At 45.7% G+C, this 26,284-nt stretch overlaps 1 protein-coding gene across 3 annotated transcripts in view; it reads left to right on the forward strand.

Annotated features, from left to right (window-relative positions):
* The window catches only part of PAK1 (p21 (RAC1) activated kinase 1), a 724,626-nt gene that overhangs the window by 680,902 nt on the left and 17,440 nt on the right, over positions 1-26,284 (forward strand). For all 3 annotated transcript variants that reach the window (XM_069639982.1, XM_069639985.1, XM_069639983.1), the window contains exon 15: positions 4,252-4,389. In XM_069639982.1, coding sequence (XP_069496083.1) covers positions 4,252-4,389 — 138 coding nt within the window. The remainder of the gene's footprint in view (positions 1-4,251; positions 4,390-26,284) is intronic.

The raw sequence follows: 26,284 nt of genomic DNA on the forward strand, positions 1-26,284 counted from the left end.
CTTGTAGAATTCATAATGTACCACTGAATGCCACTATTCCTGTAACTAAGCTCTTGCAAGTAACAGCGCCTCAAAGCCCATGGGCTGCTTGCGCGCTATATACATTTAAATAAATAAATACATTTGTTAGAATAGGTAGGGAATTACCCCATAATGATGGGGAAAGTTGGGCCTTATTCTTAAATCAACACATGTTGGAAATGTCCTCGGTGTCTGCGTCCTCATTTTGACTCGCTTGACACTGTCTTTCAGAATATAATCTATAACTTTCAGTTATAACACGGTATATCATAAATGCATCACTTTTATATTTAACATTATTGGTATGCTCTGAATGAAAAACACTGCAAAGTCAAAACAAGGTCTTGCACAATTTGATGATTAATCTAAAAATATAAGGCAACACTTTATGTAATTAAATGCTTTGCTTCTATAGTTTTAAAATGAATATTTCTGTAGGACAGGACAGGCCAGATTTGATTTTTTTGCTTGCTCGCAATTCGGAACACAATGAGTAGAAACAAGCGTTAGCTCTTGGGCTTTCTCACACTTTTGCTCTCCATTATTTGCAGGTAATGATGTTGTTATTAATATATCTGAAGTAAAGTTCTACATTACACAGACGCTGTATTTGTTGCCTGCAAAGTTCAGTAAAGTGCCCCAGTGTTTTGGCTCAGGAAAGTGTCATAATTTATGTGCATGGTTGGAACCATTCCTGCACCTCTTGCTTTAGGTTCAGCCAGTCTCCCTGTCTCTGAATTGCTTCTACAGCATATGCCTTTCCACTGACGCCACTTGTTCAGAGTGGGGACAGAAGATGCAGGAAGCCTGCATGGTGGTGACTCAATTCTCATGGGCCATGCAAATATGGTATCTGTATCTGCTCAGAATGGCAAGAGACCATCCTGCTAGACTGCACCCACATAAAAAATTGCTCCCTCAAGAGGGACAAAAGATCAAAAACCTAAACCTCACACTTTGAATTTAGTGGCGTGGCTTCTGTGATCAGAGTTTGGACACACAAGTCTGCAACTAAGATGTATGAGAATACCAAGAGAAGGCCACATACCATACACACAATTTGGTTACTTTAATGAATGGAAGAAATGTGCGTTCCGGTGCACAATAAAATATATACACCCCTTGTTATACATCATCATCATTATTGTGAAATATTTCTTACATATTTTAGATGACACAAGATTAAATGATGGGACGTCGCAATAGTTAAGGCTTTCTTGCAGGGGACCAAGCAGCTGCAGCCTGGTTCCTAAACCAGTGCCTGACTGGAATTTGTATGTAGTACTACATACACTTATTCTTCCACCTTCTAAACCGATCTAGAAATGTACAGTCAAGCACCTTAAATTCACATTCACTTTTGCAGTGTAATCACATCCATCAGCACAGACAGCAATGTACAAGGTTTGTCATTTGAAAAGGCATTTAAAGCCATACCCAAAGGCAAGGTAGTGTTTAGACTACACCCAGGATTTTCACCAAAGTTTATACCGAAATGTCATGTTCACCAAACTATTGAAAGGAGTCGCTGCCCACTGTGATGGCGCGCTGTCATGTTGTGCATGGAACAAACCATACCTTTAAGGGAAATGGCACAAATATGAGTAGCCTACTGGCTCGCTGGAAGGGGATACTGAATCTAGGAAGACTGTTATCCCAAGATGGATAGTTTAACGCATTCAAGAAGTTTATGAACCATCAAGCAGGCAGCTGCTCAATAAGCAAAGCACATATTCTGCAAGGGGAACAGGAGCTACACTAGCATTCCTTACAAATTTACCACTAGACACCATTTGCAAGGGTGCTACATGGGCTAGGGTTCACACATTCACCAAGCAGAGACGCACAGCCAAGAACAGACCCTCTAGTCAAACTATACTAAGCATGTTATTCAACTCTACAGCTACCACACACCCTACAGCAAAGGGGAATACTGCCTGCTATTGTATGTATAGTCTAAAAGAGACTGTAAAAGTTAAGGTACATACTAGTAATGGCCTTTTTGCAGCTTGTGTCTTTTGTGACGAATCCGTGGACGTTGTCCCCTTTTCACTAGGAGAGCCCATTTGCATGAGAACTAAGCCCCTTCCTACAACCCAAATAACTACATCTCCCTAATAAGATCATAACTTGAAGTTACCCTACCATTCCCCTAGAAAGTACTGGTATGAGGAAGAATAGTAGTTACCGAAGTGAAGATCCCTCCCCCAGTACAGTGATGAGGAAGAACCCCAATGACTCAAAAGGGAGTCCTAAGATAAGTACTGTGATGAGGGAGACGTGTGGAGGCATGAGGATTACCTATAGGAACCATGTTAAGCAATCTAGTGTCTTCCCAAGACCTATTGGCCAGAGCAAGCATAAAAGGGAAGACGGACTCAGGAAGTATGAGAGCAACCCTCCCTGTAGGAGCAAGGCGCAGGACTGCTGTGGTGAAGCATAAGTAGAAGCAAGAGATGCTGTGGACCAGAGGCTCTGTCGGAAGGAAGGGTAAACTCTGCACGCCAGTGGAGTACTGAGGACTGGGGGGAGCCCAGGAGAATCCTTTTCAAAGGACCTAACAGAAAGCTTAACCCTCCCTGGGGGAACAGGGGAACCACATGCTGTAGAGCTACCACAGCACACCTGAGAAGGGGGTGGGGGGAGACTGAAGAAGCCCAAACCTGAAGCAGAAGGACCCCAAGACCAACCAAAGATGGACCCTAAAGATACAGGGGTGACTGGGACGTTGGTAGGGGCAGAAGGGAATAGCGGGATACCCTGATCCAGTCCATCGGGGAAAGGAGAGAAACTTGGGGAAGCAAAGTAACCTTTGCAAGCCCCCAAGAAAGAAACTAACGAAGACGGGCCTGGGACCCCCGCCCAATGAAAATTAGCATTGTCTGTCATCTTCATAGTTGCAGTACTTGCTTGCTAGTGAACCAGATCTGCCACACTGTCGTGAAATAACCTTTCAGGTTTGAGACCCGTACCCCAGAGACCTGAAAGAAAGGCGAAACCAGGCAAGAGAAGAAGAGACCAGGGGAAGGGAAGCGTCCTCCCTGGTGTTCTGAATAAGGGAACAGGGGAAGGGAAGCGTCCTCCCTGGTGTTCTGAATAAGGGAACAGGGGAAGAGAAGCATCCTCCCTGGTGTTGTGAGAACTGCATGGAAGAAAGCCAGGGAACGGGAGACATTTTTCCTGGTGTTGGTAACCACAATGAGAAACCTGAGTGAGACCAAGAGAAGGGAGCCATTCTCTTGGCATCAACCTTTTGAGTTAGAACTTCGCTTTCTTTTGAGCCAGAGAACTTTACTACTGTGGACCTTTGTTTATTTTGCAACGTTTTGAACTTTGTTTCAGTACATGTTGGAACTTTGTTTTCCCCACATTGCAACTTTAATTCACTCTTCTGGATCAAGAAGACCCACATCCTTTCTAGTTTAGTTGATAAGATAAGGGAAGGAAATAGGCTTTGGACACAGGACGGTGGACTATATACGTTTTACCTTAGTATTTGGTTTGAAGCAGGGAAACCCCTCTTAGTAGTAGGGCTAGTTTTTTTTTTTTTTTTGCTCCATTTTCTTTTGAATAAAATGTTATGCCAACAAGCTTAACACTCAGGTGTCGGTTTCCTATCTCCTCACCCTCACATTATGTTAGTCGCATCCACCAGTCTCGGCTCCCCCACGAGGGGGTACAAAAGGAGAATAAATAATTCTCTGAAAGATCATGTATGTAATGACAAAATAAAACGGATACAATGAGTTTTTTAATCATAATTTCCTACATATGTAGTGAGTTTGCAGTGAATAAAAACAGTCAATAATACACAGACCTAGGCAAACGATAAAAAAACAGTGAAGTATGTAGACTGGAAGGAGTATTGTTGGTTGCATGTACACAGAATACCTAGAAAACCCAGTAGTCGCTTACATTTTCAGTGTAATAAACACTTTGTAATACTCCAGACAAGCACAGGATGGCCGAACATGCTTAGCACGACAATCTAAAATGTATTCAAGCTGCAAAATACTGTTACTGATGATTATTGTTTATCTTTTAATCCTTCTGCCCATAATATTTCAATCTTGAGTACCTGCCTTTATGTAGGACTTTACAGGTCTTTCAACCAGAAACTAAAGTGCTCTGATTAACATATTGTGTCACCAAACTACGAATAGATAGATAAATGCCTGGTAGTTCCATTTGCTGATAGTTTTATATTAATTGATCATTGTTTTATATCAGGCTTTATATCTTATTGCCACAAATGGAACACCAGAGCTTCAGAACCCAGAACGACTCTCGGGCATATTTCGAGATTTTCTCAACCGCTGTCTGGAGATGGATGTGGAAAAGAGAGATTCTGCTAAAGAACTGCTCCAGGTAAAGGCATTTATTTTCAGAAAGTGTTGTTTCCCATCTCTCTGTACCATCGTGCTAATGTGTTTTAAATTAAGGTGTAAGGCAGTATGCCATTTATTTGTGTATTTATTGAAATAAAGCCTATATGCAGTAAAAACCTGAAATTACTGTCCAATGTACATTACTTTTGCCAATGTCAAAAATGGAGGTGCTATACACCAAGATTTCCCTTGGCCTTTCCTCCCGGGACAGTAGCTCTCTATGCAAACTTGGCAACCATTTACCGCTGCAAGTTGATCTTATCCTGCATGCAATCCACTATGCTATCGCACATTTACAGCAGTTCTTATTTTTCTAAAGTCCTTCTGGCAAAATGACATCTCCTTAATTCAGTTCAACAATATCCGAGCATGTTCCACTTTTTTCAAATTCTAAAAGTGAATTTTATCACAGTACTGTTTTTTTTTTTTTTTTTTTTGCCTAGATAGTGAACATTTGTTTCTGACCTTGTTTTTTGTTTGATCACATTTAAGTCTATCTTTAAACCCATTCCTATTCACTTATATTTATGCTTTGTCAAACATTATTTGGAGGAAGAGGGCTGCATACCATTCAAGAGTTCAGTCTTCTCGTTTAATGCTCGACTGGATGAGTATGCATTTTTGGTTCTTAACTTGGACATTACCTAGTCAGCAAAATGGTAATTTGCCGGTTATGGGGTATCCATCATTTTTACCCTTAAAAAAAATATATATATATATTTGAAAGATTTTCTTTAAAACATGTATTAAAAAACAATACATTCGCATCTGAAGACAGAGTACAGAACAAGATCAACCCGATCCACCCCCACCACATACCCCCTGCACCCCAAGCTGGTAAAAAATAAATACTAAGCTAACACAATTAACCAGTACAGCTCCTTGGTTGCACATCCGTTATTCGGCCAATCACAGGGGTGGCCTACACTGTGAGTTCTATCCAGCCCCAAATCCTTTAATTGCAGCAGCGTCTATCAACAACCCTTTGAGTTCACTCACTTGTACATCTGCAGGAAGGCCAACCATTCACCCTCCCATGTGTGCCGTTCATCCCTCAGACATGCAGTGATATGTTCCCTCATGTAAAGGGCCTTTGGTGGCCCATACCTTCTGAAAGGGAAGCCTATCTCTCTTCCAGCCCACAACAAAACAGGCTCTGGCAGCTAGCAGCAGAAAGTGAAGCATGTGCGACAGCGGCCGCCATTCATCACCTGCCCTGGTTAACCTTGAAGAGCACTGCCATATATTCAAGGGGTCTATTAATTGCATCCACCCCGTGGATCCATCCCAACACTTCCTTCCAGTAGGCCTGCACAGCCTCACGATCTCACCACCTATGCCAGTAAGAGGCCCGTTAACCACAACCTCCCCAGCAGTGCGGATCCACTCCACGGAACATCTTGGAGAACCTTATCGGGTCAAACTGCCACCTATGCAGGGGCCTAGTGCCATGTAACTTGTTTAAATGCTGATTTTGCACATTGCTACCCACTGTTCTGACCCAAAGCTTTCCTGCATATCTCTTTCGCATTTGTGCCAGAGAGTCTCAGTATTACCCCGCCCTTCGCCCTGTCGTTCCTTAAGACTCGTACAGTGCTGAGGACAGGTCTTTACCACCCCCACTGCGATCACACTTCCTCTATAGGGAGAAATTCCCTTTGCACCTTCTCCCTCCATTTTTCAGCTGTCTGAAAAACCAAAAGATTATTAAGACCCAGCGCTGCCTCCAAGTCCTGTAGCGCAATTAACTTTCCTTTGGACTACATCGGACCCACTCTCTCCAAGCCTGCCTCATACCATGCTTGAATCCTCATTGGCCATGGTATTTCATCGCTCACTGGCGGGTGAGGGACATGTAACTCCCTTCATCGCTCTCCTGGGCCTCCATGTATCCCACAATACCGTTGTCACACTATGGTCTTTAGCTCTTTGGGGAATCTGATTGCGTGGACCCCACAACCATTCACTGAACGTTATCAGCCGCAAGAGGTGGTTTTCCACTGTGACCCACTGTTTTTAAGGGTCCAACCTAAGATCGCTTATCACCACCCTCAACTGTACCACCTTGTATTACCTTACCAGATCTGGCTGCCCGAAACACCCTAGTTCCTTAGGCAAGATCAAAGCTTGGTATGCTACTCTGTCTCTTACCCTGCCACAAATAGTTCAATATCCTGTTACTAAGATCATCAAACATCCTCCCAGGCAAATGGAAGACATATAGGACTCTCAGGAGTATGACCATCTTCAATGCATTTAGTCTCCCCATCCATGATATTGTGAACTCACACCACCTTTCAAAGTCCCAGTAAAGGGCAGCAAAAAGAGGGGGATAATTCACCTCATGTAGTTGGTCAGTCGCATTAGCCCAAGATAGCAAAATCTCTACTCCCAAATCTCAGTGCCGACCCCTCAAGATCTAGTGTGCCAAAGGGGAACAGGATTGACTTTGTCTGGTTAATCTTAAAGCCAGGGTATGTCCCAAATTCTCCAGCGATCTCAAAAGTCGCCGCCGGTATTGAGCTCCCTGTTTGTTTGTTAATTTTATTTCTATAGCGCACCTGACCCAGAGATATCTGGGCGCAATTAGGTCACAAAAAGAGGTTACAGGCATATGCAGTAGACATATTGCAGTTACATAGGTGGACCTACTTATGGCAGGAATACAGTTGAATATGATAACACTTTTGCGTTTAGACAAGACGGTTCCATGTAATGTCACTACAAAAATCTCACCATGCAAAAATATCGCAGAAAAATGGCCGTTTTTTGTGGCGACATTATTGCATAGAACATGGGGGGGACACCTCCGCAACCCTCAAACATTTTTTTTAAAACTTTTTTTTTTGCCCCTGTCCCCATATATATGGTCACCCAAATAATATCGCCATGACATTTTCCCGGCGATATTATTTACGGCGACCATATATATGGCGATATTACCTAATACCGACAAGAGGCATGAAGTAGACAGTTGGATGCATTTGTAAGGAATTCGAGGGTGAGAGTTCCTTATTTAAGTTAGTTCTTGCCAATCAGCCAGGAGATGACACCTCTCCGGAAGTTGGAGAATAGCTGGGTTGTCTAGAGAGCAGGAGGGAGGGTGTTCCACAGTTGGGCCGCCATGACGGGGAAGCTGCTACCTCCTGAACTTTTTAATTTGTATCTAGGGACCTCTAAACAGGGGGTGTGAGCTGATCTGGTGGCATACGTGGTAGATCTGATGGAAAAGGTTTCTGTTAAGTAGGGTGATGCTGTGTGGTTCAATGCTTTGAAGGTAAGGCACAAGGTTTAGCTCAATTCTTTTCTTTTATGGAGAGCCATTTGTGTTGTCTTCTTATTGCTGAGATGTGCTCTCTTCTTGGTAGGTTTAGGACGGCTCTCAGAGCATTGTTCTGCAATATTTGTAGTTTGTTGGTCACAAACTTACTAGCGCCCAGGTAGAGTCTGTTATAGTAATCCAGTATGGACTGTATAAGTGCTCTGGCTAGGATGATGCAGCTTTCTGTTGAGAGCAGTGGTCTACAGGCTCTTATTAGTTTGCCCGTGTAGGCAGTGGCTGAGGAGGTTGTGTTAACTTGTTTGTGTAGATTGGAAGTGGCGTCCAGGTAAAAACCAAGTGTTTTTACTTCTTTGGCTACATGGATATTAATCCAGTCTCTTTTAAAGGAGTTATAGCTAGGGCTTATATTGTTTAGGTTGGCTGGGAACCTAGCAGCAGAAGTTCCATTTTGTCATCATTCAGGCAGAGGCCATGGGTGGCCATCCTTGCCTGAATGATTAGGAACATTTAGTTCACAAGCCGTACATCGTGTCGTAGATGCCTGTTAGAGGGAGGAGGATCTGGATTGGTGAGGTGCAACAGGATGTGCATATAATACCAGTTTATACAACTGACCCCCTACCTGGATGCCTTCCACCCACGCTGCCCTCAGAATGGTTTCTGCTAAGGGTTTAAGGAAAAGGGCAACCCTGTCTGGTCCCACGTGATAGGGAGAACTGGTTCAAAAGCTTCCCATTGACTAAAACTCACTGTAGGATCCTGGTAAAAGGCGGACACATCCCTCAGAAACCCCTCTCCAAAGCAAAACCTCCGAAGTGTTGCATACAAGAAACCCCAGGCCACCCTCTCAAATGCCTTTTCAGCATCTCGCACCAGTAGGGATGGGTTGCCTCCCTTATTCTTGGCCCAATCTTTTGGAGCGTGTCCGCTCCATGCCTCCCTGGGATAAAGCCTTGCTTCACTGTGTGTATAAACTGTGGCAAAGTACTCTCCATTCTTGTGAAGATCTTAGCAGCCACATTTAAAAGAGAATTGAAATTGGCCTATAGGATGCACAATCTTTTCTATCTTTCCCTTCCTACGGTATAACTACAATCCATGCCTTTCCAAACGTAGCAGGAGCCTTCCCATCCGTAGGGTTTCTGCGTATAGTTTTGCTAGGTGAGGGCAGAGTTGGGCCGCATGGGTCTTATAAAATTCAGCGGTAAAGTCATCTTGCTGAGGTGCCTTCCCCGTAGGAAGCCTCCGAATTGTGAACTAGACCTCTTCCCAGGGGTGTTGCTAGGACTGGAAAAGACCCCAGGCTACGCTAATGTTGGGATTGTCGGCATTCTGGGTTAGCTAGCCTTTTGGTTCTAGCCTAGCCCCTGAGATTCTATTCAGGGCTACAACTAAAAGACCCCCGGATGCCCCCCACGCCCATTAGCAACGCATCTGCCTCTTCCTGTGTGACAGGCCTGTCCAAACCCCTTCAATTGTTCTTCCATCAGAGCTGGCAATGGGACTCCACCCACATAGGTAGCTACCGCTTCCTTATCTGTAACACATTATGGCATATAAGAGAACCTCATAGTAAAAGGCGAAGCACTGCAAGATCTCCCTCTGATCTGTAGAGGGCTCCCTGTCTGGACTACCAGCGTCGACCACCCACCTGTCGGCTCTCTGTGCCCTCAACCTTGCCACAAGCATGGAGTCTGCTTTATAACAGACTCGTAACATTTCTGCCGCAGATACTGTAGTTTACAAACTACTTCACCTAAACCCAAATCTGAGTTCCCGTTTCTTGGCCTGCAGAACTTGAGCAGTTTCTCTCCGACTTCCTACATTTCCTATCAAAGAACCCTCCAATTGTGCATTCCCCCCACCCCTGGAGCTTATCACCCAGGAGCTGTCTTTCTCTTTTCGTTCGGGACCCTTCCCTGATCAAAATGCCACATTGCGTGGCTTTTGTAGCTTCCCAAAATGTAGAGGGACTCACCTCCCCCGTATCATTATGCATGAAGCCCCTGAAGAAGATATCCATGGTGACCATATCGATATCCATGGTGACCATATCATGATCAGACCACTCAATGGGGACTACCTTACAAGACGTCACCTGTGTCAATGATTTATGAGGTACACACAGATAGTCAATTATAATATAGGTGACGTGGGGTTGAGAGAAAAATGTAAAACCTTCCCGTGTTTTTTTTTTCTTTCCAGGTGTCCCCCAAACCAAAGGACTCCAACAACATTCCAAGTGTGCACATGCCTGGTGGCAATTTCTCCCCCTCCATGTACCTAGTGACCATGCTCTCTCTCCACGGGTCAGCCCACTGATTAAAGTTCCCCCCCCCCCTGTAATGAGCCTGCATGCCTCTCCAAGTAGTGTGGTTGCTGCAAAGTGCTTGGCATCTGTTTTAGACCCTTCTATAACCCAGTTTGTAAATGGAAAATGTAACCAGGGGATAGTCCCTGATAGTTTGGAACTCTACAATAAACCCTTTGTTAAAAAAGTCAAATTTGGACCCTGAAAATGTTCAGAACCTTCGGCCAGTGGCAGGCCTTCCCTGGCCTGGTAAAATATTGGAAAAAAATGCTACCATTCCAGGAATACATTTTAAGTGAAGGTGTTCTGGATCCTTTCCAGTCGGTTTTCCGCCCCAAATACGGGATGGTAACTTGCTTGGCCGCAGCCTGGGATGGACTTCTGAAAGTAGGAATCCAAGGGAAATTGTCTCTCCTTGTAATGTTGGATCTATCCGCTGCATTTGATACCGTGGACCATAGCATTCTTTAAGAGCACTTGAAAACTACAGGAAACGCTTCAGACAGTGCTCTTAAATGGTTCAAATCTTTCTTCACAGGACGACAACAAGTGAAGCTAGAGGGCTTCCTTTCGGACACCCTCCCCAGTGATGAGGCGTTCCACAGGGGTCTTCCCTCTCTTCGCTGGTATTTAATCTTTATTTACGCCCCCTTTTCAATATTATAAGAAGCCACAAGGTTAATTTTCAGTCTTACGATGATGATATCCAGGTGCTTCTCAGATTGGATGATATGGAGGATTCTCGAACATTGGTCAGCAAGTGCCTGGAAGAAGTGGCAGAGTGGATAGCCATGAATTGGCTACAGCTTAATCCAACGAAGATAGAGGTACAGCTGTCTGGCCCAAAACATCTTATAGGGGAGAACAGAGGTCCCCCTCATTATCTTTTTGGGCAGTAGAGCTAAAGTATGCCCCCAGGTTTAAGAATCTGGAGTGCAAATGGCAAAAAGACCTAGGATGCGAGGGGCAGGTATCAGCGAAGTACAGGCCGTTTTTTTACAACCTTCGGCTCCTTCGACGGACTCTACCGTATAATCCCAAAGTTCACCACACGATTGTGGTGGGAACCCTGGTCACTTCTAGGCTGGACTATTTTAATAGTCTTTTGACTGGGCCTCTTACCAAATAGATACACTGGGCCTCATTACGACCCTGGCGGTCCAGGAAATACGGTACTGGTAAGCACGCTGGTACCATAGTTCCCGGACCGCCATACTACGGGTTGTGCTCAGGGGTGCCTGACAGCCCACCAGGCTGACCTACACCCGTGAGCACAGCACGTCGATGCACCGGCACAACTCTGCATGTGCCGGTGCATCCGACATCCCCATCCCCATTCAGCCCTATGGGGCAGAATGGGGATGAGGAGGCCCTTGATTCCGGCACTGGAAAATGGGCAAGTACCGGGTCCGCCTAACTTGGCATGACCCAGTTCTTGCCCATTCATGGGTGCCGGAAAAATGCAACTCCGGCAGCAGCCGTGCCCTTTTTAATGACACAGTTACCGCCAGAGTTGTAATGAGGCCTATAGATTACAAAAAGCTCAAAATGCAGCGATTAGATACATTTTTGCATTAAGTAATCCACACCAGTTTCGGGTCTACGACGGTCGGTTCATTGGTTAGCCGTGGAAGACCGGATAAAGTTAAACATTGGCTGCATGATTTACAAATGTCTTAATTTAGCACCTGGATACTTGGCGAATAGACTGAAGCTGTACTGTCCTTCTCGGTCATTAAGATCAGAGGACAAGTACTTGTTGTCTGTTCCTCCTACTTGCTGTGTATCCCATGGTGACTGTAGATTCTGTGTCTTTGGACCAAGATTCTGGAACTGTCTCCCTCTGGTACTGAGGAGGCTTGACTCTCTGACCTCATTTCGTAAATTTTTTTTAAAAAAACACTTCTGTTTAAATAATGGCTTATTCTGAGATCTGGAGAAGAGAAGTGATAATCCATAGCTGGGCCATAGCGAGCCTAGTTTAATTCCATCTTCGCCTTGATACACTTTGGTTCATCTAGCTGCGCAGTAAAAATTATATTGAATCAACTAGCTCCAAAAAAACGTTCTCATGCAAACCCAAACCTAATATCACATACACTTTTCTACTTCTTAATCAGCCTAGGGATCTCAAATCACCCCTCAGGTCAGTGGGCAGGGAGTGTTCAAGCGTCTACATTTCCAACTTCCGAGTTTCTTCTCCCTCCTACCACCACCTATAGGGCCTGCTGCCCATACTCCTTTGGTACAGCGTCCTGTGTGACTGATGGGTCTCCACCTGGTTCCTGCAGATGAGCTAAAGCCCCCTCTGCCTCTTCCTTAGCGGTAATTCAAATGTCCTCACTACCCCTCTCAAGCATGAGGGAGAAGGGGAAGCCCCAGCAGTATCTTATGGCATGCTCTCTCAGCCACTGAGTCCGGGGCAGACACTTCATCTTCTGGCCAGAGTAAAGGCGGATAAATCCTGATAAATGGCCACCTATGGCACATCATAAATGATATCTGGATGTTTCCTCGCTTTCTCAAATATCTGCACTTTATCCTTATAGTTATGACATTTGACCAAGATCGATCGCAGACCTACAGTGGAGGGTCCCACCCTGTGCACCCTGTCAAAGCTGATGTCTTTCGGCGTCTCACCATCCTTCTCAAACAAGGCTCCAATCATAGCGTTAACCTTCAACTCCAGCCCCAAGACACCCTCGCCCTCCTTTTCTCTGAACCCCAGGATACGGTTGTTGCATTGCCTCTATTTTTTCCAAATCATCCACCTTGAGGGAGACCTTTATTCCTTGTCCTCCAGCTCTCACCCGAGCTTTCATCTTTATTTCTAGGAGGTCCATGGACAGCTGGCTATTATCCAATGCCTCCACTTTCTGTTCCAACTTCTCCTCTCTGCCAGCCAGGCATTGTATTGAAGCCTGAATAGATCTTATTTCTCCAATAAGGTATCAAAGTCCACTTTGGTGGCCATCTCTTCCTTCCCCCACACCCTGTGGTACTTTCACCAAAGATTTCTCAGACGGCATTAGACCCTCTGTAGCTGGTGCAGCCCTCCGGAATGTGCCAATTTCAGAGCCACACACTCAAATAGCATGTATGCTACTTGTCTCGGTCGGAGTCACTGCATCCATATGCAGTGACACGCCCAGCAAGATCCGTCCCTTCCAAGTGTCCTCCGTCCCGGGGTGTCCAGATAGCACCCCCTGCTAATCACCCCTGTTAGGGCAGCCCAGTTTGGGGGAGTTTCTCGAACGTCTTTCCAAGTTCCCAGATCCAAAGGGCAAGGGGGACCACCTGGGCGTGTGTAACTGCTTCACGTTGTAATCCCTGGGAGGAACTCAACCAGGTTTACAGAATGGAGCGGATGGTGACCACCTTGTCACTGGAGGGACCCAGGTCCCACTGCTCCACAACCCCTCGCTGCAAAGGGGGCCTCCAACAAACGCCTTCACTGTTCACAGTACCCAGCCCTCCTTCGATCCTGCACACAGGCCCAAGAATCACAGCACCAAAGGCTCTCTCCACGGCGCCACGCTGTCTCATTGCCGACTGCCATGTGAACGGACCTCCCCTCATTGCCTTCCAGGGTGCCTGCCTCCACAAATGGCACCTCCAGCATTCCGTTGCACCGACACACCCCAGTCGCCATCCAACTCGCCCTTCAAGGTTTTTGGGGGGGTCGACCGCCACAGACTTTCACTGCTGGAGTTACGGGGTCGCGGGTCAGTGCCCAGTCTACTGCTCGCCCGTGCACCTCTTCCACAGCAAGGGGACTTACTGCACACGGCGGCCTCTGAGATCACTGCTCCAGCACGCTCAAAGCCAGGCTTGCGTTAGGTGGCCTAGAACTCTGCCTTGGATCCTCCAATCTGAGCGTGATCCCACCCACTCCACCGCCATACGCAGTGCTGCCACTGGTGCATTAATGGATCCACTTCACATTTTTCAATGTTGGTGGGCAAACTAGCGGGCTCACCGTCGAGTGTAGCACCATATACGCTAGGGCAGAGTCAGAGCCTGGCGTTCAGGCAGCCATCTTGCCTGCATTTTCATTTGACCCTTTTTGAGTTAGCCCTTTGCGACCTCGGCTAAGATTATTTCCCTTTGCAGTAATGTTGGAACCCTATGTGGTGTTTTAAATCTAAGGCATAAGGGTCTTTACACTGCACTTGAAGGGGAAATGCAAAGCAATTGTACACGTTGGGGCCTAGGCACAGGATAGACTGTAACATTATTTGTTTCAGGTAAAACAAGTAGCACTGTCCTGTGAGCTATGAAGGTGCACATTGACCCAACTGAAGTGTCATACAGCACTCCTAAATTATGAAGCAAGAACTGGACTCCTAATTCTAAATTACATTTCATTTTTTATTATTCTAAATCAAGTTGTGACAATATATAAAATACACCTTTTTATTAGGTCATTTGTGCATTGACGGGTGTGTTTTTTGCAGTGCTGACACGGTCTGCTACATGGTAAGCAAGCTGGAGAGACTAGGATTTATGCTGGTCATGGTTGGGTTAATGTCAGAGTCCATCTGCTCTTCTTGACACAGAGCTGTAGATACTCGTCCTTAATGCCAATGGGTTGACTTTGCAATAACCCCACAGGCTCCGGGGTGCAACCACCTTCCTGATGGGTCGGCGAGAGTGGGAGTCCCATGGGGGAGAAAAAGCTTCTGATCACTTAGATGAGGACTAAGTGACAAGGAGACTAATGGCACTTATGGAGTGAAGGATCTTTGCCATCTGAATGAGTTCAGGGCAGATCTTTCAATGTCTCTCACTGTAGTGGTATTGAACGGGTGTAATAGAATATTATGATCCACTGAGTTAAAGACTGCAGAGAGGTTAAGCAGGATCCAAGTGCAAGAACGACCCTTGTCTCTACCCTGAAGCCGTTATATATGGCACTTTTGGTTCCTTGGAAGCCACTAAGTGGATCATTTGCTTAATGTGTGTTGGCAGTGTGATGAATCCCAAAGTATTGTCACTGCTACTATGGGGGAAGCCCCTTCCCACGAGTCCAGGGAGGTGAGGCATTTACCTGATAGTCCCCTTGGGCGGGGGGGATACTCAGCGGATGGATCTCATGGGGAGAGAAGCCCTCCATGGAACCAGTGACAATAGCCTTGGGATAACGCAGTGTATATACTCCCTCCATTTCTGTCCCCTCTTTCCTCTCACACCACTCAGTCCCCTGTAATCCCCCACACCTTGATGTATCTCTGTAGGGTAGAGGACTTAATTCATACAGATCATGGAAGAGGGAGGCTTACCCAGGTGACGTGCATACACTCACTGACAAGAAGATCAGGCATCAGGTAAGGAGGCAAAAGCCCACCGCAAAACCAACATACACAGTACAGTCTACTAGCGGCAGCCTCAGTGATAAAACCAAGGAAAGACTGTCTACCTTGCCAAGCCAGCCCTGAAGGAGCGAGTCACCACACGCCAGTTCTGTGGCGAGAGACCTAAGAAGAGAATGAGTTAGTGTCGAGGAGGGACGAGTGTCTCCAGTAGTCAATGGAGCATGGACCTGGTTGGTGACGGAGAAAGGGGAAACCCGACTTGCAACGCCAGATCAAAGAGAAGGTGTGCAGCAGAGGACGTGAGAGAGAGCCTATTGCTGGGTAACCGCTGAGGGCAGGATGCCGAAATGCGGAAGCAATACTGAAGTCCCGCTCTGCACTCAGGCCAGATCGGAGGCCATGCTGTTTCCCGAAGGTAGGGAAAGGGCCCGGCCGTCTGTTGGGACACAGGGCCAAAAAAGGCCCTCACCAATATCCTGAGAGGCAGAACGGGTTAGCGAACGGAACTGTAAAAACTGGAACCATTTTTACGAAATATCCCATGTGGAAAACTACCTGGCAGGAGAGTATTCCAGATCTGCTCAATTGGACATTGAGTCAAGCAGGCCCCCTCATCCCCCCACCCACCTTAATACCTGAGAACTGTGTTTTTCTTCCTTTTGTGATAAATAGAATCTGGGAAAGAAAGAGGGGAGACAATTCCCTGTTAAATCTTGTTGTGTTTGTGTATACATATGGAGGAGCATCCGTCAATAACTTGCAAGTTAAAGTACCACTTGTGGTTTTTTCATCAAGAACTGAACATTTTAATCTGTATCCAGAACTAGAGGAGCCTCCTTCTGTATCAAGAAGACATCCAGGTTTTCCTTACTTAGTCTAGTGTGTAAGGGACGGAAATAGGTTTGGACACAGGACGGTGGACATTTTACTTTACTGGACATCCTGACAGAGCCCTTAGTATTTTTGGTGGGGTAGGCCAACCCCTCTTAGAAATAGAGCAAGATAGGTTTTCATTTTCTTTATTTGGATAAATAAAAGTATTTGCCAACAAACGTAACCCCACTCTGTCACTCATACTTTCTGCACCCTTAGAGCAGTCATTTAATACTTCCAAAGAACCACATGACCGGGAGGAAATGCATGGCTGGCAGACAGTAATGCTGTAAATAACACCAAGCATCTAAGGCTGGGAGATAAATTCACCTACCTTACTGCTCCCATGACACACGTCCTCCTCACCAGTAAAAGTGGTTACGACCAGCGTGAATTGCACAGCTTACCCCAGGCACCAAGGAACATGGCTTCAACGCCAGTAATTGAAAAGCCAATGCTGACCACCACCAGGCCATATAAACATCCGGAATCGCCACGATGCTCGCAAGACAAAACCACAGCACAGGCAAGTGGGCAACTGTTGTGGAATAATGGAAGTGTCCTGAGATGGAAAAGCAACCTGAATGTGAATACTTGAGGTCTTTGAGCCACTGGTTTTGTGCACCTCGTAAGCTTGAAGGACCATGCTCAACAAATCGGGTGCCACAATACAGAGGTGACAGTCATGTTCTCTCAAAAGAAAGTCAGACATTTTAATTTAGTTGTTCTGGCAGCCCTTTTTGCTTAAATGGTTTTAGCCTCCCTGTGCCCAAATTCCATAAAGCATGAGCGTTGGATTCCACTGGAGACCAGACAGAGTTAAATAAAAGCCTTTCTAATTCTGCATGCTTTGAGTAATTTATCAACAAGTTTTACAATCTTGCACCTGATTTCGTTTGACCTAAGATGGAAGGGAATATGGTGGCCTAAATATTTCAATGCCAACACAAGAACACCATATTCCTTAAATAATACTGGCCAACCAATACAAATTAGGGTGGCCTACCAACCACCTGAGAATTCCTTACCGTAGGCAAAATGACAAAATATGACTCTGCCATATTAGCTTACAGTACATATTTGAATTTTATTCATGCAGTGCACATATTATTTACACACGTGGTACATATGTGCAGTTACATCTAAGAATCCATCCATACCAATATTTATTCATTTTTAACATTTATTTACAGTGCACATAACCCATAGGTATCTAGGCGCTGGTTTCATTGTGGAAGGGTATGTTATTTATAACGCGCTCTACTCTCGCCCACCCAATCCCCTGCCCCAGCGTTGGTCTGGGATTTGAACCCTTTTGCTCAGCGTGGCCTTGCTTCGAAGACCCGCGCTTTGCCACAGAGATATCCTCCCGTCCCTGATTTTATGTCAGACATTTTAATTTGCATGACATCCAAAAAAAGGAAATTTCTTTTAATCTGTCAGATATGAGTTACTCAATTTGAATTTAAAGTAAATGACTTGATATGTTAATCTTCTGTCATTTCTCAATATTTTTTAATCTAGTAGTCAATTATTCATTTTTAAATGGTTTTATTTATGTATACAGTTCATAAGAAGTTCATAAGAACTTTTACATATTAAACAATCATACATAATGATTAATCACATATACACATATGATATGATAGTTTATTCATATAGCGCCCATACACAATGTGTTGCAAAGCGCTTTACTACCAGCGAGGCATCAAGGGAAAATGCAATGTCATTCTTACTGGCCATGAACAACTAGAATGTGAAATTAACTATCATACTCGGCCTGACAACATTTCAGATAGTGCAAGAGCTAAAACACAGATAGGAAGGAAATGGAAAACAGACAGGCGACTACCGTACTAGGCCTGATGACATTTCTGGTAGAGCGCCGGAGATTAACAAGAGGTGAGGGAGGGGGAGGAGAAAGGAGGGAGAGGAACAAAACAAGCGACTATCGTACTAGGCCTGACAACATTTCAGAGAGAAGACAAACATTTGTTGATATCATACTAGGTCCAGAGACAATTCTGATAGAGTAAGTGCATAGAAAAATGTAAAGGAGGGCTGGAAGAGAGATGGACAAGGGAGAGGAGGAGAAAACAGAATAAAACAGTAAGGAAAAATATATGTGTATTTCTGAGGCTTGTGGAATCTGCTCAGATCACATGCTATGCATAGGCCGACATCTAGTGGAAGCTGCAGAGTATTACAGTTGTTGTTTTCGAAACTCGAAAAGGGACATCAACAGGGCGTGCCAGTAATACTATCCCTAATGTGACGTCCACTGTACCCATTGTCCTTCACGCGTCGAGGTCCCTCAGATTGTTTTTTTCTGCCATCGGGAGCGGTCGCATTAAGCGGAGTTCAATTTTGGCTAACACCATTTGCTTCTTGAAAGTTTAATGATAGTTTCTCTTTGTCCTTTTTACGCCCGATGCCATGTTCTTGACGCGGTGAAGAACAAAGAAAAGGACAAGCCTCTGTCGGACGAAGTCCACTTTCGACTGCCCCTTTTCAGCCTTGGAAGGCCCAACGGGCCTAGGGTCTTACAGTAGAGAGTGGGGGCGGTCATTATACAATGTATTTTTCCTCTCCTTCCCCTTATCGCCCGGCTGACTCCCCCAGACATGGATAAGACACCCTTTATATTCTGCCCAAATTTTAATAAAAAATGTCTGTGGATCGACAAACATAGGGTCTGTAACCTCGGTTTGAACCGCAACCGTGACGAAGGACACTGTCGAGCTTGTGAGCTCTTTCGACCCAAGACACTTAAGGATCGCAGAAAGAAGCGCTGGGCCCATCACGCCATGCAGGCCAAGGCCGCCATGGATGGGGAGGGAGCCTCCAGTGACAGCAGCGCTGCCACCTTTTCGGGCGGCAAGGGTGACTGGGAACAGTTACGTTCCCAAGTGCTAGACCCCGACCTCGGGAGACAGGCCGGTGGTGCTGTTGTGGGGACTACACCTGGCAGCAAGAGCACTAAATCTTCCCACCCACCACACTAAACACACAACCCGCAACGATTTGTCGGCTCCGCCAGACAAATGCCGAGATTTCGGCGTCTAGTGGCAGATCGGTGGATTCCCTGTCCTTTGGGCACTCCAAGTCACGGTCGCCTCATGACAGGCCCCGTAAGACTAAAGACACCGGCCACAATATTTCTAAAACCGAACGTTGGATGATGCGGCAAAGGTCCCTCACAGTGCCGAAACTCGATGCGTTTTGTTGACTGGCAGGGAAGCCTAAAGATTCAGGGTTATCTCACCTGATTCAGAAACTTGTCGCAGAGAAACTGGTTAGTGGCTCTAATTCCAAAAAATCTTCCTCTAAAATCCCAAATCATAAGGACAAGTCCCAAAAGACAAAGATCCATAAAGGGAAGTCTCAGAGGGTGGAGGACACTGTAACTGCCCCACAAGAGGAGGAAGAGTGTGTCCCGCAAGATGAGGGAGAGGGCCCATTAAGTCAAGCCCTGCATAATAAAAATCCTACCCAAACACCTAGTGTACCTTATTCTGGGGACTTCCCCAGCTCTGCTAAGTGGTCATCAGAAGACATAGATTGAGTTACGTCTAGAATGTCTTTCTTTGCAGACTTTTTTGAAAGAAATCCTAATGCTTTAGAAAGTTTTCATAATACACCTCCAACTGATCAGGCCTCAAGCTCTCAGCCCAGAGCTTCCACTTTTAAACCCCTGTTTTCATCCCAACCTCCAACTAAAAGGTCTCGCACTGCAGACCTTTATGACATGCACGCAGATACAGAGGGAGATCAGGAGGATGAATACTGTGACAGGGATGATAATGGTGATAATAATGACGATGAGTCTAAAGTCTACACTTTAGACTCTGCTATTCCACATGACTCCCCCCTTACCTGATTCCCCATTGGATAATCAGCCAGTCTTTAATGATCTATTAATCAAAGCAGCCGAGCACTTCGGAATTGAAACCCCCGAAACTCGGCAGGACAAGGATTTTGCAGAGGATATCCTGGGGGACAAAAAAGTTGACCCAGTTTATACCCATATTAAAGTCATTTCAAAGAAGGAACCAACCCTCTCTTGAAACGCCCAATCAAACCAGGGCAGTCAATCCATGAACCGAAAAACTATTCCAGCCAGCACCATCTGATCCATTATATATCAGAGGACAACTTAAACCAGATTCACTGGTAGTCACAACTACCTGGACGAGGGTGGGCACACCTCTAGCCTCTTCAGAAGCTCCCCCAGACAAGCAGAGCAAGAAGCTCTTCAGCTTGGGTAGGAAGGTGGCAACTTCGGCAGCGTACCAAACTAGAATCGCCAACAATTCCACGCTGTTGGTGAGCTATGACTGCAATAAATGGGACGAAGTTTCAGCCATTCGTGATTCTGCTCCGGAGCCTCTACGAAGTAAACTTGCCCTTGTAGCAGCTGAAGGCAAAGCTACTGCCAGCAGTCTGCTAAAGAATAACCTCGATGCGGCAGACCATTCCAGACTCATAATTGCTGACGGAACAATTCTCAAGCGCCATGCTTGCCTTTCGCCAGTCCGGCACAAGCAACGTTGCTCAACATGCCAGTGGAACCAAATCTACTATTCAGCAAACCAGTGGAGGATGCTCTAAAATCGGCCAAAGAGGAGCATGAAACTCTCAAATCTCTTGGTAAATTTACCAACAAACAAACTGGGCATAGAGGCGGAAACAATCTTCGTCATTTTCGCAGACAAAATTTCCAAAGAGGCTCTGGCTATGGTCAAAACTATAAATATGAGGTAAAGAAGCTGAATGACAATCTTATGGGGATTTCAGAAAACACCCTATTTAGGAATGGTAACCCAGAGGGTTTCCGAAAAATTGTTTGGTCGACCCATCCCCCTTCAAGTAGCGCAGGTGGTCCAAAACAAATCCATCGACATTAATTCGATGAAGAAACCATGTGGAGGAAAAAAGAACTGAATAAAAGGCTAAGAATTATTAAAAAAGGAAATAGCTGCAGTGAGAGCCGTAGAAAAGACTTCTAAACTGGTTATTCAGGGAGATCTTGACAAAACGAGAACTGCCTGCTCCATGGAAGTCTGCAGTTGTTATACCTTTGTTCAAGGGGGGGGGATAGGACGGTGTCAAATAACTACCATCCTATCGCCCTCCTGGATATAGATAGTAAGGTATTCATGAAGATTCTGTTGGGGGATTTGGAGCATTGGGAAAGGGAAAGGAGGATCCTATCAAAATGTCAAACATGCTTTAGGCACATATCCGCTGCCCTTAAAGGAATGTTAAACATGAGTGAAAAATCAAGGAGTGGAGAAGATCAGCAGTTATTTGGGGCATTGGTAGACCTCTCCAAAGCCTTTGACCTGATGGACAGAGAGAGGCTCTGGTTATACCTCAGGGCAAAGGGGATCCCAGAAGGCATTCTAGGGATGCTTGTAGAGTTCCATAAAAACAACACGGTTAGACGAAGAGGGTCATCTGTCGGAGCCAATTGGAGTGGTATGGGCAGTGAGGCAGGGGTGCCTGGGCGCACCTCTTTTTCAATTTATATGTGGCTGACATGGGAGAATATTTGGCCCCGTCGGCATTGGCAAGTCCAGTTGTGAATGTGGTGAAGATGCCGATCACATAGTCCTCATAGACAGCACAGCTATTGGACTGCAACGTCTGCAGAATAGGCTGCATAGCTATGCAGAAGAAAATGGGCTAGCCCTGAACCCGAAATAAGTCGAAAATAATGGTTTGTAGACAGAAAAACAAAAAAGTTGGCTACCAAGGTTGGTCAATGGGAGGCCAACAGATGCCAAGGGTGGAAGATCTGACACATCAAGGCTACAAAATCTATGCCTCACCAGCGATGGGCAAAGTAGAAAATGACATCACAATGAAAGTGAAACAGTTATCTGCGCAGATGAAGAAAATACTAATGAGGTGTGGCAGATTCTCACTTATTGCATTAATAAAATTCTACCAAGCCAAGCCAATTCCAGTCATATTGTAACGGGTAGAAGTAAAACCACAGTTATGGAATGCAATGTGGGAAAGATGGGAGGGGCTCCTGTGGAAAAATGTTCTTGGGCTACCATTGTGCCTCTCAGTGTTTAACATCAGACGTGAATTGGGTTTAAGATCCTTGAAAGGGCAAATGGTCTGGAAATTAGCCTCACTCTTTAGCCTTATAATAACAGCACAACAAGGAACACACTATGAAGACATAAAGGTCCATATGGACAACAACAATTCAAGAATGCTGACAAACCTGCATGCACAAGTGAGTCTGCCTAGCCGAGCCAGGTATTGAGATCCAAACATTAATAGACAATCTGGTGAAAGCTTAAAAAAAAAAATGAGATGAACTGGATCAAAATGATTGAGGAAGTATGCATGGCGCCCAATCCAAATCCACACCAGAAAGCAAATAAGAAACAAGGTAATCTGAATAAATATCTGGTTAAATTCCCGGTTTGGAGAATTAGAAAGAAATTCCTGAGATTGCAGTTGAACGCAATACATACAGGCGAGGTGCTTGCAAAAAGAGGACTTGGAGAGTCAGCAATCCATCTGTGCCAGCTATGCAAGAATGAAGCACAAACTTACATCTATTAATGGATTGTGAAGGCACCTGGCAAGCAAGATCAGCCCTCTTTGGAAAATTTGGTTTTGAATAAACACACTACATCCCAGAACTTTTTTTTTTAAAGATATTTTAGCCGAGGTGGGGAAAGGAAGCTGAATCTGGGTTATGGACACGATCTATTGAATATCGGCTTCAATGAGTAATTGGAAAATGGTATGTTAGATAATGTGTTCTTCCTTTTATTTTGTTCTTCTTTCCCTGTCTTGTTGTTTCCCCTCGCTTATGTTTTATGTACTATCGATTTTCTCAACAAGTTTTAATGTTTTTCTTTTATGTTCTCATGTGGTGTTTTTCTATGTAAAGCCACAAGTTCTGCATGACAACGCTACAAGAAGTAATTCCCCATGCTAAAACGAGGGATTCCATGGCAACATTGGATATGAAAGATGCCCATTTTCATATTTCAATGTTCCCAGAGTACCCCTATCTGGACGATCACAGGAGAGACCCCCCACCTTTGCAGACTAAATATGCAGAGAACAATAGATCTTAACTTCCAATTGGGCTTCTCGATAAACGTGAAAAAAATCAAGTCTTGTACCAAATACTTCAAAACAGTTCCTAAGAGCTGTATTAGACACAAGTACAGGCTTGGCCTTCCCTTCCATGGAAAGAGTGCAGAACATGCTTCGGCAAATACCCCAGTATCAAGCCGGTCTCCAGTTAAGCGTACGCAGAGCTATGCGTTTGCTAGGCATGATGGCATCATGCATATATCTAGTCCCACACGCGCATCTGTGCATGCGACCAATGCAGGAGTGATTGGCAAAACAATGGTCTCAGGCAAGTGGTCAGTGCGACAATCTAGTGATAGTTTCGCCAACACTATTACAGAGCCTAGGCGATTGTCGCAACAGACGCGTCACTCTCCGGGTGGGGGGCTCACTATCTTCACCACACAGCACATGGTCTGTGGGCCCAGGTCACCGCACAGAACCATATCAACCTGCTAGAGCTACTAGCAGTTCTGTAACGCTCACCTGATTCCCACGGAGGCGCCGACCCGTTCTGGACTGCTACAACTTCTTCCACGGTAAAGCGTAGTGCTTGGAAGATGGACTGGACTGGACCCCCAAACCTCGTCTGTCTGGCCCGTAGAATAATCCTTCTGTAGATGGGAAAAGGGAGTTAACTGTCTTCTAGATTGTGTGTGAGATTCCCCCCTGTTTCCCCTTCTCACCCTCCTCGAACCCTAGCTGTGCCTTCCGCAGACTCTCACCTTAATTTCTGTATGGACGAGCTCTCCATCCTGCTTCTGACGCAGGGGCGCGTAGATTTCCAGTTACTTCACTGGATCTCGGATTTGGCGAGGGTTCGATGTCTGCTTGCCTTTACCAAAATGCTGCCGTAAGTATATAGTTCAAAAGATCAAGTCTTATTTGTCCCTTGGCCTTTGTTTAATTTTCAGGGACTAGGTGAGGAATCCGTGTGGAGGAATGGATTCGCTGAAGTAAGCTCAGGTGAGTACTTTTAATGAAGGTGTGCCGTAGTGGTTTGCTCCGACACCTTAATGAGTGTGTATTATTTCCCCATAGGGGCCGGGTTACGGAAAAGCCAGAAAAGCCGTTCCGACCCGAAAAGGGAACTGAGGTCCCAACAAAATTCAGGTAAGACTTAAGGTGAGTAATCTGTCCTTTTGCAATTAGTCCGTTGCTCACCTTGTTTTGTCCTTTTTCTCCGTAGGTCTTGAATGCGATCGATGTCGCCTATGGGCGCTGAAAAGGTTGCCGGCGCCACGTGAAGGTAAGTGGAAGCGGCGTGGCAGCGTGAGAAGCGGAGCGCTTCTAACTATTGTCTTTCTTTTCCGTAGGTGCTGGGATGCGGCCGATGTCGCCTATGACCGCTGAAGAGCTAGACAACGCCACGTGAAGGTAAGTGGAAGCGGCGCTGCAGCGAGCGATGAGATGCGTTTCTAACCCTTGACTTTCTTTTGCAGGATCGACGTAGAATCCGGATACTGGATGAAGGTAGGTAATGTCCTAATGCTTGCCTTTCTCTCCTTGCAGGTGTTCCAGGTGCTGGCGGGCGTGGCAGGAGCCAGGATGCAGGAGCCGACTCGGTGAGCGTCCTGCTGCAGATGCAGTATAACGCGAAGCATGTGTGGCCATCCGGGCGTGGTTTAAATAGCCTTGGAAGAGCTTCAGGTGAGTGTTATTCCACTGGCCCCACCCGAGTAAGAAAAGAGTTCCTGAAAGAAAATAGTTCCTCCCCAGCCTTAGTTGGCTTGGAGCTTCAGTCAGCATGGTCTGCCTCGGGTGAGTATGCAGCATGGTCTGCCTCAGGTGAGTTCACCCAAGCATTACCATAAGTTCTGCCGTGATGAGCCTGGCGCCCATGGCGCCAGGACAGATGCCTTTTATGAGCCTGGCGCCAAAGGCGCCAGGACAAGGTCCAAAGAGCCCCTACAGGGGTTTGCTGGGTCCTGCTTGGTGAGTATGAAGTCTGCTTCCGGGGACGCTGGGCCTGACCTGGCTCCTCGGGAGCAGGCATCATGACAGCACTCCCCAACCCCCCCCAAGGCCTACTCCAAAGGTTGTTTTCCCCGGGGGTTTTGGTTTGTCTGGGAAGGTCCGGTGACATTTTTTAATTAACCGAGGAGCATGTACATGGTCATAGGGTTCCCATGACCTCTCTTGAGGCCCGTAACCCTTCCAATCGATTAGATAGAAAAGCCTTGATCTTATCATTTTAGAATCTAAAATGTTCTTCACCTCGAACTCGATTCTCCCTCCACTTGAATGGGTTCTGGAGGCTTGATTAGTCTGGTTCCAGGTTGCACAGGTTTCAAAAGTGACACATGAAAAACAGGATGTATTCGCATATGAGCTTTTAAATCCAGTTTAACGGCCTCAGGATTGATTATGGCCGTAATGGAATATGGTCCCAGGTATTTGGGATTAAAAGTTCGAGGTCCTTTGAGTGATAAGTGTCTGGTAGCCAGCCAGACCTGGTCCCCAATCTGGTACTGAGGTGCCTCACTTCGATGCCGATCAGCACTTTTCTTGTATCTTTTCTTGGCTTGTTGTAAATGTTCAGTTGCTTCTTTGAAGGCTTTGGTAATTGCGGTATGCAGCTGGTCCACTGCGGGTGTTCCGAGATCATGAGGTGGATCCGGGTCAGATGTTCGAGGGTGAAGCCCATATAAAGTGTAAAAAGGACTTTGCCCAGTTCCAGAGTGCACAGAATTATTATATGCATATTCAGCTATCCAAAGAATGTCTTTCCAGTTACTTTCAGATTGTTGCAGCATACAACGTAAATATTGTTCGAGAGTCTGGTTCGTTCTTTCTGTTTGACCATCGGTCTGGGGGTGATGACTGGTTGATAGTCTTACATCGATTTGTGCCAATTGACAACATCTACGCCAAAAGTGGGAAATAAATTGGCTTCCTCGATCTGAAATCAGCACAGACGGAAATCCGTGTAACCGGACAACATTTTCAAGGAATTCTTTAGCTAGAACCGAAGCTGAAG

Source organism: Ambystoma mexicanum, chromosome 7q, assembly GCF_040938575.1.
Source record: "Ambystoma mexicanum isolate Mex_15411 chromosome 7q, UKY_AmexF1_1, whole genome shotgun sequence".
Lineage (NCBI taxonomy): Eukaryota > Metazoa > Chordata > Amphibia > Caudata > Ambystomatidae > Ambystoma > Ambystoma mexicanum.